General features: G+C 36.8%; 1 protein-coding gene across 3 annotated transcripts in view; it reads right to left on the reverse strand.

The window, feature by feature from the left end:
• GATB (glutamyl-tRNA amidotransferase subunit B) overlaps nt 1-14,515 on the reverse strand; it is a 107,938-nt gene that overhangs the window by 23,737 nt on the left and 69,686 nt on the right. For all 3 annotated transcript variants that reach the window (XM_043970070.1, XM_043970068.1, XM_043970071.1), the window contains one exon: nt 12,182-12,315. In XM_043970070.1, coding sequence (XP_043826005.1) covers nt 12,182-12,315 — 134 coding nt within the window. The remainder of the gene's footprint in view (nt 1-12,181; nt 12,316-14,515) is intronic.

Raw genomic sequence — 14,515 nt, forward strand, 5'->3', positions numbered from 1 at the left:
CTAGTATTTTTTGGGGTGGTAGTACATTTCTTTTAGGTTATACATGTGTAGTCATGCTGTGAAAGAAAACAGACAAAACTCAAAAAACCTCAAGAAAAATAAAGAAAATAAAAAATTATGCTGCAATCCATATTCAGATACCATCAGTTCTTTGGAGATGAATAACATTTTTTCATCATAAGTCCTTTAGAATTCTCTTGAATTATTGTATTCTGAGAATAGCTGAGTCATTCTCAGCTAATCATGTTACAATATTGCTGTTACTTTCTACATAGTACATTTCACTTTGCAAAGGCTCATGTAAGTCTTTCCAGGTTTTTCTGAGAGCATCCTGCTCATCATTTCTTATAGCATAATAGTATTCCATCATAGTCACATGGTGGTGGTACATTTTTACTGGTATTACATTAACCAAGTAAATTTGGGTAGTATTACGTTGCTAAATTAACCCAGCCCAGCCATGAACAATGAATGCCTCTCCAATAATTTAGGGCTACCTTTATTCCTATTAAAGTAGCTTTGCAAGTTAGGTCCCTAGATATTTAATCCATTTGAGAGTTATTCTAAATATTTCCCTTTTAATCCCTTCTTCCTGTTTTGTTTTTTAGTAACAGATATGGCAGATATGATGATAATTTTTGTGGATTTTTTTTTTTTGTATCTTGCTACTTGGCTAAAGCTATTTTTAAACTCAATCAATTTTGGTTGATTCTTTAGAGAAAGTATAGTTAAATCCCTAGAACTGGAGCTAGGCTCAAATCCTGCCTCAAATGTCTGCCTGATTTCTGACCTTCACTTTGCTTCCCCATGCCTTAGTTTCCTTGTCTGAAAAAAGACAGGGGCTGGAGAGCTTCTAAGGTCCCTTATAGCTCTAAATCTATGACCTAAAGTTTTTAGGTAACAGATCATATAATTTACAAGCAGATAACTTTGTTCCTCTTTCCTAGTATTTATTCTTTCAATGTATTTTCTCTGGTCTTATCACTATCACTAGAATTCCTAGTGGTAAGTAAAATAATAATGGTGATAATATGCATCCTTGTTTTACTCATGATTTTAATGGTAAAGTCTACAGTGTTTCTTGTTTTAACTAATATTAATATACTAAAACCAAAATCTAGGAGGAAATAATAGAAAGAGAAGTCATTCAAAATAACTACAAAATTCAAAAAATATCTGACAATCTATTAAGGCACAATCAACACCTGTATAAGGATTCTTCAAAAACTTTTTTTTAAAGCCACAAAATTAAAGGGAAATAAAGAATTCTTTATTTTTCTTTCTTTCTTTATTTTGTGGGGCAATGAGGGTTAAGTGACTTGCCCAGCTAGTAAGTGTCAAGTGTCTGAGGCCAGATTTGAACTCAGGTCCTCTTGAATCCAGGGCCAGTGCTTTATCCACTGTGCCACCTAGCTGGCCCCAGGAAATCAAATTACTAAGGGGATAATTTATAAATAAAATAGACAAAATAATAACATTCATTTGGAGGAACAAGAGGTCTACAATATCAAGAGAAATAACAAAAAGTGGAAATGAAGGGAAAGAGGGAAAAGATAGCACTTCCAAGATCTCAATTTATACCATAAAGCAGAAAACTAGATCTTTGGAACAATCTAGATAAGGAAGAATTAAAAAACAACAACAATGCCTAGCGCTTAAGAAATATAAGAACAGGGGGCATCTAGGTAGCACAGTGGATAAAGCACCAGCCCTGGATTCAGGAGGACCTGAGTTCAAATTCGGCCTCAGACACTTGACACTTACTAGCTGTGTGACCCTGGGCAAGTCACATAACCCTCACTGCCCTGCAAAACAAACAAAGAAATATAAGAACATAAATTCCTCTTTAAAAATAAGAACTAAGAAGAAAACTGAAAAGCAGTTTGGTAAAAAATTAAGTTTAGACCAACACCTTATATAACACAATAAAATAAAAAAGAATATGACTTAAATCTTAAAGATTATACTATTAAAAAAAATAGAAGGGGGTCAGCTAGGTGGCTCAGTGGTAGAGCACTGGCCCTGGATTCAGGAGGACCTGAGTTCCAATCCGGCCTCAGACACTTAACACTTCTAGCTGTGTGACCCTGGGCAAGTCACTTAACCCCAATTGCCTCACCCCACCCCCCAAAATAGAAGGGAACCAGATCAACTACCCATTGCAGCTATATCTAGGGCTGAATTTTTAACAAATCACACACAAAAAAGAAAAAAATTAATTATGTGAAATGGAAAATCTTTGCCTGAACAAAAACAATGAAACTAGGCTAAAAAGGTGAATTGAAATTGGTAAACAAAACAAAACAAAAAAACCCAAAACAACTTTGAATTAAATATCTCTGATAGAGGCTTGGTATTCATGCTATATAGGAAATTAAAATAAATGTATTAAGACCAACAGCTATTCTCCAGTGAATGAGGTTATAGGAATTAACAAACAGTTCTTGAATCACAAATTCTCAAAAGAAAAACTGCAAATTGCTATCAAGAGAGATTGTTCCAAATTACTAAAGAGAATAATAATAATAATAATGCTTAATAAGTAGCATTTATATAATGTTTTAAGGTTTGCAAAGTGTTTTACATATGATAACCCATTTTACACATTAAAGCAATTACACATTAAAACAATTCTGAGGTTTAATCTCAAATACAGGAAACTGGTAAAGATGAGAATAGCTAATTTTGGTAGGGCTTTGGAAATAAAGACACTGCAATACACTGTTGGGGAAGCTATGAATTGGTCCAACCATTCTGGAAAACAATTTGAAATTATGCAAAAAGAGTGTCCATGTCTTCTCACTCCAAGATCCCACTGCTAGGCATGTTTCCCCAAAGACATGAAAGTTCCTTATACACTAAAATGTTTATAGCAGTACTTTCTGCAGAAGCAAAACACTGGAAACAAAATAGATGCCTATGCATTGGGGAAATGATTGAACAAACTGTAGCACATTGATTAATGTAATGGAACATTACAAAACCATAAGAAATGATGGCCATGAAGACTATAGAGAAAGCTGGGAAGCATTGGAGGAATTGATGCAAAGTGATGCTAGCAGAACCACAAAAATAATATATATAATAACTACAACATCTGAGATGGAAAGAACAACAACAAAAAAACCCCACTGAAACTGAGCACTGTGGAATTGGAATGACTAAGCTTGGACCTAAATAGTATAAAAAAATTGATATTGATAATCTTATATAAACAAATGTTGAAAACTACTACTACTACTACTAATAATAATAATAAAGAAAAAGAATAGCTAAAAAAATCCCTCCTTCCCATCTTTGCAAAAGGAGACAATGGATATGGCCAGACTCAGTTGACATACTGGTTAGTGTTGATGAATTCTTTTTCTTTTTGCTTTCTTTGTTATAAAGGATGGCTCTCTGGGTAGAGAGGGATATATTTTAAGATGAAGATGGAATAAACAACAAATTTCAATAAAAATAATGTTAGGTCTTAGTCTTAGAGAAATCCTTTTGATTATGTTAAGGACAAGGCTTTTCATTCCTATGCTTTAAAATTTTTTTTTTTTAACTGAGTCCTCTATTTTCTTAAAAGCTTTTTTCACTGGTGATATAATTATATGGATTCTTCTTAGTTTTGGCAATTAATTGATTATGTTAATTATCTTCCTGATGTTGAACCATCCTTACCTTTCTGGTATAAAACCAATTTGGCCATGATGATTAATATTTTGTTGTTGTTGAATAGACTACTGTAGTTTCTTTGCCAATATTTCACTTAGCATTTTAGCACCAATATTCATTACTGCTTGATCATTCCCTGTTTTGGGCATGACGACCATAGCTGTCTCAGAAAGTTTAGTAGGGTAGGTTCTTTCTAGTTTTGAAAAATTTATGTAGCAGAAGAATTATTTTCTTTAAACATCTCACATAAATTCTCATGTAAATATGTATGGCCTTGAAGGTTTTTCCTCTGCTGAAGTTCATTTATGATTTGATAAATTTTTTCTTCTAAGTTTGGTCTAGTTAGATTATTTATTCCTATTTATTAATTTTATGGATACTTTTCCTATAAAGCCCTCATTAGTGGCATCTTATAAATTTTGGCATATTATATTACTGTTATCATTCTATTAAACACAATTTCTTAGTTTTCTTTATTTGGTTTTTGTGATTTGGGATGTTATTTCATATTTTCTCTTTAGGTCTATATAATTTATTCATTCTTCCTGTGTTGATTACTATTTACTGAGCTACTTGTTACATACATACATACATAAACATATATAGATAAAATTCCACTGTCTATATCTTTATCCATGATGTAGTTTTCCTGATGTCTCAAAACTATTTTTTACTACTTATTTATACAAATTTATGATTACAAAATCCTGTTCTAAAAACAAATTTAGGTGAAGCAAAATAAATTTTACACTAGCTCACATTTTAAATCTGTATGTACCAGTGTTTCAGGTGTATTTTATATAGGAATCATATTGTTGGATTTTCTAATCCTTTACAAGCCTCTCTTCTTTTTTTGATGATAGGTTCAGGCTGTTTACATTCAAGGTTATAATGAATCAATAGTTTTTATTCAATCATATCCTGCTAAATTATTAAAAATAACAACAGTATGAGACACAGCACAGCTTGTTTTGCTTGTATGAATTCAATCATAGTCTTTCTATGCGCACAAGTAATACACATATGCATACACAGACAAAACCAGATTCTACTTTGACTGATATCATCTTTTAAGCATCCCTATTGAGCCCAGATAGGTGTATTATGAATTACTCTTTCCTCTGAAATCCTTAACACTGTTAATTTGTTGACCTGTGGTCTCTAAATATTCAAGAGAAAAAAACTGTCTCTTCACCTAACTTTTACTTTCTTTATCTAGGTAACTTATTTCTGTCTTTTCTCATTTGTGGGGGTTATGCCTCAATTCTTAGCCTTCATTAAATAACATTTTTATAAGGTGGGACTTCAAAGAACCAGAGACCTTTTCTTTTTATAGTATATAAACAATGAATCAATATTTAAAAGTTTTGTCTACCATTGTTAAAGTTTCTGTTCTGGGGCAGTTAGGTGGCACAGTGGATAAAGCACTGGCCCTGGATTCCCCCCCACCCCAAAAGTGTAAAGTTTCTGTTCTGTGGTTAATTTACCTATCAAAAGCCACGCCCAGTTCTGGCTTTTTATGAGAAGGGACAGAAGTCTTTGCTTGTATTTTTAAAATGCTGGTTGAAGGTCAGTTTCTCTTTGTATTTTTAGTATGATCACCTTCCAATCTCTTCTTTTACATGTTATGCTTGTTGAATAATCTTGTACAGAATTCTCCCTGATTGCTTTTAAGATTATTTCTTTGATACTAAAATTCTGGATTTTAATAATATTTTTGGGTGAGTTAAATTTGGAGTCAGAGGATTTTTGATGGCATCCTATAAATTAAATTGATAGGCATTTTGCCCTCTTGTTTTCAGTACTTCCAGGCAATTTTTGCATGTGATTTCCTAGAATATAGTTTTCAGACTTTATGTCTTCATTTTTTCCAGGGATACCAACAATTCTGGAATACTCAGTATTCTTGCACCATTGCTTTGATTTGTATCAATCAAGTCTTCTACTGATGCTGGTTCTTAATTTTGATTTGTTATTTGATCTGCCCATTTCTGCATTTTTGTTTTCTACCTGGGCAATTCTAGTCTTCTGGGCATTTACTGATTAATTAAGCACAGGATGTTCTAAATTACTAAGTTTCATATTCTGTATTCACCTTTTAATGCTCTTCTATCTATTTTTATAAATGCCAGACCTTCTTTCACATCACTCTAGTTTTATAAATACTCTGGTTCCTTTAGTATTTTCTGTATTTAAAAAAATTTTTTTTTGGATTTCCTTTCATTCTCTTTTGTCCCATGATACCTTTTCATTATATTATGCCTCTGTTTGCTTCAGTCTCTTTTCCTTTAGCTCTTCAGTGACATTTTTGCTGTTAGGACTTATTTCCCTTTCTCCTTTTTATTATTATTTTATTTGATGTGCTTCTTGGTATTTTGATGTAATGAAGGGAATGTGGTCAATTACAACCACTCACTCAGCTGTTCTTCTGGATCTTTTCAATCTTCCTTGAAAACAATTTTATCCTTACTCTTTCAATGACTTCCTAATGCCTTGTTATTTACTTCTTATTACTTCATATTTCTGCAATATTTTCTGGATTGGGGAACTCCAAGCCTACTATACTTGTTTCACCACTAGATGGTATTCATCTCTTGGTTGCCTGTAGCCTGGGGTTTTCCCTTAAGAGAAGGGTATCTAAGGATTTACAGAATCCACTTTCTTAACAAAATCAGATATTAAAAAGCAGTGTCAGAAGTCCTTTTCATAAATGTAACAGCCTTTTAATGATAACAATAACAATAATAATATATTTAGGATGACTAACATCTAAACTGTACTGCAGCTTTCCTCACTAGACAATTCTTTAAAAACTAGCTCTATGATATGCCCTCAGCAATGTATAATTACCTATGGTATCAGGTTCTATTATTCACTATGTCCCTGTGCTCAATATCTCTGCTAGCCTGCTTCCTGCATGCTATTCCTCTTTTAAGCTTTGGAATGTACCCTAAAGCTAAGCCTTTTAAGCCTTCTGGAATGAGTTCTTCATTAATCAATTGATGTTTGTTCCTAAAATTAATCTGTGCTCACCTAATCTGAAAGGAAGTAGCCAACTTTTGTCTTCTTGGCTCTCCTGCTAAGAAAAAGGTCATTCCTCTATTTCCTTTGTCTGATTGTAGGTTTTTGTTTTGTTTTAAAAGCTAAAATTGGCTATGGGGTTGGTTTGGGCAATTAATTCTTAGGTATTAGGATGAGACGATTAGCTAAAATCTTGGCCCTGTAAGTAACTGTGAGACACTGGACAAGCCACTCATCTTCCTGAGGCTTGTTTCCTCACATATAAAATGAAAAGTTTGGATAAGATGATTTATGACAGTTATTTTCACTCTAGAATTCTGATTATCTTCTGTGAACCATAACTAGTCTCACAACATAAACTGAACCACACAACATAAATTTAATATTTTAACAACACATGCCTATTGCAGCAAGTCTAAATGCTACCTAACTTTTCAGACCCTTCATAATCTGAGCCACGCCCACCCATCCCACCTTATTTCTTCCCTACTCCTCTGTCCCCTACACATATCTTCAATTAAGTCATGCATGTACTAAGCACCTATTAGGTTCATTCTCAACTCTATGCTTATGACAAATTGCTCTGCAAATCCATTGTGCCTTTTCCTCTCCCTTCTACATAGGCAAATCTGACCAATCCTATAAGATCTGGCAGCAGTACCTCCTTCATGAAGCTCTTCCTGATTATGATTCAATTTGGCTCTTAATGAGCTCCCTATTCTCTAAACTTCTACTATATTTATGTTTATAGACAAAATATATTTACTTAATCACATATTTTCTTGTATTGTACATGGTCTCATTTATGTTAATCTCATCTTTTCTATGTCATTATTTTTGTACGAAGCACAGTGAAGCTTACATATGATAGACAAATGAAAAAAACTCACTGTTTTGAAGCTGATAAAACTTTAGCTAAACAGCTTATGGAGTTCAGAGACTGCTACTTCTACCAGGGGAATGTTATTAAAAGGTAAGCATACTGTTGTATTATAGTTTCACTTTTAATACTTTTACTTAATGACTTAACATTTTGTATGTTTTTGCTAGTGCTTATTAAGAAAATTGTTTTTCATTTTACATATGTAATGTTAATAATATTATATATAATAATTAAAATATTAACAATTTTATGTATTCCTAACTATAATTTTAGCACATTACTATATACAGTATGCTTGAGGGCAGGGAGTATTTTTATTTTTGTGTTTTTATCACTGGCGCCTCATACACTGCCTATCACCAACAACAAAATATCCATTGAATGGATGGCCATATTTACACAAATCTCCCCTGCCCTTTTTTTTTTTTTGAGGCAATTGGGGTTAAATGACTTGCCTAGGGTCACACAGCTAGTAAGTGTTAAGCGTCTGAGGCCGGATTTGAATTCAGGTACTCCTGACTCCAGGGCCGGTGCTCTATCCACTGCGCCACCTAGCTGCCCCACCTTTTTTTTTTTTTTTTAAACAGTTGGACACAGTTCCAATTTGGTAATAGAAAAATGTGATTCAGTAAATAAAAAATTAGTTTTGTAATAACCTTTGCTGGTATATGTAGTCCATTCATATACCACATTGTTCAGCCATTCCCCAATTGATGGGCATTCCCTCGATTTCCAATTCTTTGCCATTACAAAGAGAGCTGCTATAAATATTTTTGTACATGTGGGTCCTTTTCCCTTTTTTATGATCTCTTTGGGAGACAGACCTAATAGTGGGATTGCTGGGTCAAAGGGTATGCACAACCCCATAGCCCTTTGGGCATAGTTCCAAATTTGGTCTGCATATTCCATTAAAAGAAAATGAACTATATGCAGTGCAATGGATAATCCTCTTGAAAGGCTATTGTGAGATTAAAATAATAACAACTGTTACTTGTATTAAATTTTAAAGTTTGGAAAATATTTTATGTGCATGATCTTAATTTACCCCTAACAACTCTGTGGTGATATTATTATCTATGGGTATTATTATCCACATTTTACAGACTGAAGTGAAGCTGAGAAAGACTATGTTATTTGGCCATGATTATCTTAGCTAGTAAGTAAGAGAAGTGGAATTCAAACCTAGGTCTAGTCTGGCTCCAAGTTAGGAACTTTATTTACTCTTCCATGTTGTAGATAAGACACAGCGATCCAGCTGTGGTTTTGCTACAGCAGTATGCAAATTACCTGGGATAAGCAATACTTTTGATATAGTTTCATTTTGTGATAGCAATGGTCATGCACGTGTGCTCCTACTGACACAGCCCCAATGACTTGGGGGCTGACTCGACCAAATGAAATCAGACTGAATAGGTTTCCCCTTCTATAGTTAGTCATCTGTCAAAGTAGTACTGGGTTTTGTGCCATATGCAGTTGTTTCATTGTTGCCCTTTGTTGTTTTTAAGAATGAATATTACTTCAAGAAAGTATTCAGGGGGCAGCTAGGTGGTGCTGTGAATAAGGCACCAGCCCTGGATTCAGGAGGACCTGAGTTCAAAACAGGCCTCAGACACTTGACGCTTACCAGCTGTGTGACCCTGGGCAAGTCACTTAACCCTCATTGCCCCATCAAAAAAAGAAAGAAAGAAAGAAAGTATTCAAATGTAGCTCTTTAAGAGCACAACTGAATGAGTGTTAGCAATATTGCAGTGGTTATTGGAGTGGTGAAGTCTAATGTTTCAAGAATCAGTTAAGCCCACAATGAACTAGAAGCAGTCTCACCAGAGCATGCAGGAAAGTATGGCCCCAAATGAGAAACAACTCCGACAGCCCAATTAATCCTCAAAAAAATAAGCAATGGCTTTCAGGAAAGACCTGGCAGCTGGATGAGCTGTTACTTTTTCCCTCTACAGTGTAGCATTAGCTTGTTGAAACTGGAAGAACAGTGAAAAGACCAGTTTAAAAGAAAGAGCTGCCAACTGTTGCAGGATGAAAAAATACTTGTCATTTGGCTCCAAAGACTGAAGCATTGATAATTGGACAAAAGTAATTTTTACTGATGAAACCCACTTTTTCATTAAAGGTTGTACCAAGATCTCTTTTAAAAGAAGTCCAAGTGAGACCATAAAGATCTGATCATCTTCATCAGGCTAGAAAACATCCATCCAAAAAATTGTTTGGAGAGATTTTTCACTTCCAGCAGGCCTGAAAATCTTGTGCACATTAAGGCAAGGATGAACTTTGATAAACACCAATATACCTAGAGCCCAAACTTCCATAATTCCCAACTGGAAATGGAACACTACAATATAGCCTTGCCCCATGTCACAAACAATTAAGAAATTGACCAAAGAGATGGAGATAAATAAGATTTCAATGTCCAGGGAACTCATTTCATTTAAACAGCATTGAAAAGTTATGGGCCGTAAATGAAAAAAATCGACTGTTCATTGAAGGTATACAATATCCAATGTGATATGTGGATTTATGATGAAAAATTAAAGAATCCAAGTCAAAATCTTATGAACTCAATGTTGTAGTTTGAAAAGTAATTGTAGGGGCAGCTAGGTGGCGCAGTGGATAGAGCACCAGCCCTGGATTCAGGAGGACCTGAGTTCAAATCTGGCCTCAGACACTTAACACTTACTAGCTGTGTGAGCCTGGGCAAGTCACTTAACCCCAATTGCCTCACTAAAAAAAAAAAAAAAGTAATTGTAGTAAAAAAAGGCTTATATGACAAAGTTTTTAAAGATGTAAAAAGTGTCAAAGTTCACTGTATAAGTCAATAAATTTGATTAATTTTTGTCCCACTTGGTTGGATGGCTATGCCACATTTTTAATTGTCCGGCTCTGACATATAAGGTATTCCTGAACTACCCTTTTCCTCTTATCAATTACTATTTTCTCAGGTAATGTAATGGAATATTATCATTAGTCTGAACTTAACGATGAACCATAAAAATATATAATGCATTTCCATGCAAAATATAAATAATTAAGTATTATCCACCACTCTATGTGGAACATGAAAAGAGAGTTGGTTTTGAGTTTTGAGTTATTAGGCAAAAAGGTTATTATGAAATGCTCAAACCCCCCCCCCCCAATTTTTTGAGACATGGTTGCATTTAAAGCAGTTGTAGGTATTTTGGAGAGATGCCAATAAATGTATCCCTGAAGATGCAGCTCAGCACCATCTTCTGCATGATGCCTTCCCTGAGCCCACCAATTGCTACTTTGTATAAATTTGTATTTGTTGTTTTTTATATTTATGATGTATATTTTTGTGTGTACTTACTGTCTCCTCTGTTAGACTGTAAGGCCATTGCCAGTAGAGATTGTTTCATTCTTTGCACTTGTATCTCAATTATTCAGCCCAGGAGCCTGGTACATACATAGTAGGCAATACATATCACAGACTGATCGACTGTCTCCAGAATGACTGGATCCCTGATTCAGAGCTGGAAGAGATCTTAGAGGCCACCTGGGCAAACATCTTCCTCTTCCAGATGGGGAAACTCAGCCCCAGGGATGTTAAATGACGTCCCCAAGGTTGCAGAGAGAGTCGATGCAGGATTTAAACTCAGGCTGCACTGACTCCAAAGCCAGGGCTCTTTGCGGTTACCATGCTATCTTGCATAAACTATTTTAGGAGAAAAGACATAGGCATGCGAAAAGATAACAAATACTACCTTGTACTATTAGTTGAGAGCCAAGTGAAAAGAAATAGTAATAAATGTTACAAAAAAGTCCAGAGGATAAAGAAATTGCTTTTGGCCTGGAGGGCGGTTGTTCGTCTCTCAAGATATCAAAGTGCTCAAAAATATACAAATACATGTATGTATGGAAAGAGGTTTCCCAGGTTTTGAAGTAGGGTGGGGGTTGTGGAAAGAACACTGGGCTTGGGGTTAAGGGTTGTTGTTGTTGCTTGGTCCCGTCTGACTCTTTATGACTCCATTTGGGATTTTCTGGCAAAAATACTGCAGTGATTTGCCATTTCCTTCTCCGGCTCATTTTACAGATGAGAAAACCGAGGCAAACAGGGTGAAGTGACTTGCCCAGGGTCACACAGCTAGTGGGTATCTGAGGCCAGATCAGGAAGAGGAGTCTTCTTGATTCCAAGCCCAGTGCTCTATCAACTGAGGCCCCCAGCTGCCAAGAGTGAGGGGACCCAAACCCCAGCTCTTCCATTTCCTGCCTACGTGACTTTGAGAAGCATTTTCACTTCCTTGCTCATCTATAAAAGGAGGGGCTGAACACAGTGATCCTATGATAGGGTAAGAGGGACAACTCGGGAGGATCCTCAGCTTTCCAGAACGAAAGCACTGCAGAGCTTGAAGGGACCTGACAGTTCATCCCATTTTGTGTTCGTTTTCCTTGCATTCTGACTTCCTGAGGTTTTACTGTCTCACAGACTCATTGGAGGGCTGGCTAATAAGGCCGATAGATGCTTTTGGATTTGGGCCTTCAAAAAGAGTATTTCTACTGATGGAGGATAGACCATAAAAGGATGTGTTACCTCTAAGCTGGCTCCTTCTGGATGCAAAAGGTAAAAAAAAATTCCAAAGCTGCTCTCACCTCTCGCTGACAGCAAGGTTCCACTGCTTTAAATAACCCAGGAAAGTGCTGAGAATCCAACCAATCACTTTTTTTGGCTCTGCCCTAGTTTCTTTCATCACATTTTGGAAGAACTCCAATAGTCCATCCTCATTCTGTTTAAAAAACACACACACACAAAAACAGAAACAGGAAAATCAGAAGGATCATTACCCAAGCACAAGGGACAGCAACATGGCACAAAGGTCAGATCTGCGAGTCCTTCCTCCGCCATGATTTTGGGCTGTGGAAGACACCTCCTGCTTCCTGGCTAAGCACTGGTGTATCACCTCTGATATGTCACCCCAAAACTCTGAGAGCTTTTGGTATTCAACAATACTGCTCCTGTGCATCAGAATTGTAATCGTGTTATGTTGTATTTATCAAGCATTTCCTCAGGAATGAAAATGTTTTAGATATACTTGACCCTGATAATCCACAGCAATGGGCAACAGACAAGGAGGACCTGCATCAATGGGATTCGCTTGGTTTGTCCCCAAAGCTTCATCTTGGCCACTGGTTTTCAACTGTTGCCCCATGCCCCGCCTCCGCCTTGATTCTCCAACCTTTTTTTAGCAGAGCTGAAAATACAGCACAAAATGTCTGCTTGCTGTGAATTTAATCTCTCTTCTCATGCCAACCCTCGGATGGAAATTCTAGCAGCCAGAAGAGTAGCAACAATGCTGTAACTGGAAGGAGGAGCCAAGAGCTGAAATGATCCACAGGCTGAATAAATCAACTATAGGGGCCAACTGTAATAGCATTCATCCTCTAGCTGTGTGACCCTGGGCAAGTCACTTAACCCTCATTGCCCCACCCCCTAAAACAAACAAACAAAAAAGGATTCAACTTCACATCATCTGGGGACACCCAGTACCCTCACCTCCCCATATCCTAGCAGAATGTAAACTCCATGAAGGCATCCTATCAGGGCTTTGGTTGTAGTACTAGTAGGTACATAATAAATGTATGACGTATTCACTTGTTGTTGAGGCATCCCCAAGAGGTACATAGGGATGAAACTGCTATTTCCACTTTTCAGAAGGCCCTCCTGCAAAAGGGGTAGCTTAGTGTGGTACAAAGGGTCCTGGGCTTGGAGTCAGGAGACCTGGATTCAAATGCTGACACTAGCTGTAAGCTTCCTCATATGTTATTGTTTTTCAGTCATTTAGGTTGTGTATGACTCTGTGACCCTATCTGGGACTTTCTTGGCAAAGACACTGGAGTGGTTTGCCATTTCCTTCTCCAGTTCATTTTTAGAGATGAGGAAATGGAGGCAGAGTTAAGTGACTTGCCCAGGGTCACACAGCTAACAAGTGTCTGAGGCCAGATTTGAACGCAGGAAGATGAGTCTTCTTGACTCTAGGCTGGCACTCTATCTAGCCTGTGCCCCCTAGCTGCCTTTCCTCATATGTAAAAAAGGAATAATCCTCCCATCCCCTATCTCACAGGCTACCTGGTCTCTCCCACAGTTTTGGAAGGTTATGTGATTGGAAAGATTGCGGGATGTGGTGTCATAGTCCTTGTTCTGATACTTCAGGCCACTTTTCTTCACTTGGGGGCTTCGATGACCGCTAGGGTCCCTTCTAGTTCTAAACTTATGATGCCACGAGAGCAGGATCTTTGTTCATTCTAAAGCACCTTAATAACAAAACTCCAACAACCACTTGAGTCCCTGGGCCTCTCCTTACTAGGCCTGCCCCCCCCCCCCCCCCCCCGTGTGCTCAGCTCTTAGGCTCTCCTACTGACCCAAGAAGAGACACCTTCTGACAAAGCCTTCCCCATCTTCCAAGACGAATGAATCCAACAAGCCTTTATGAAGTTCTCCTAGCATTCCATTGACTAAACTTTAAGGTGCCTGCTATGTGCAAGGCACCAGAGACATAAAGACGAAACAGAAACTACCTGTCCTTGTTTCCAGGGGGAAAAGGTGCTGATAATCAAGCTTAGGAGAAGCAAAGGTGGCTCCTGAACTGGGTGAGAGGGATTTCTGTTGCACCAACCATGGTGTTAGAAACTCATTTTAAAAACGGAGCCATTCTTCTAGCGCCATACACCTTTACAGTAAGTTACTGAGCAAGGGTGTCATTCCCCTCTACATGGTTCCAGTTATTTTCTGAAACGTGAAATGCTTCCAAAAAAAAATTTTTAAGGAGAAAAAAAAAAACCAGAAATATGGCCTGTTTGTAGCAAGGAAGGCTTAAATTTTCCCATTTGGAAGAGCTGAGTGATCAGAATTTGATCAGAGGCAGTATATTTTAGTCTATTTTCCCCTTCGTGCTAATGTAACTCAAATCAAGTCACAAATTACCTGGA

This window comes from Dromiciops gliroides, chromosome 6 (genome assembly GCF_019393635.1).
Source record: "Dromiciops gliroides isolate mDroGli1 chromosome 6, mDroGli1.pri, whole genome shotgun sequence".
Lineage (NCBI taxonomy): Eukaryota > Metazoa > Chordata > Mammalia > Microbiotheria > Microbiotheriidae > Dromiciops > Dromiciops gliroides.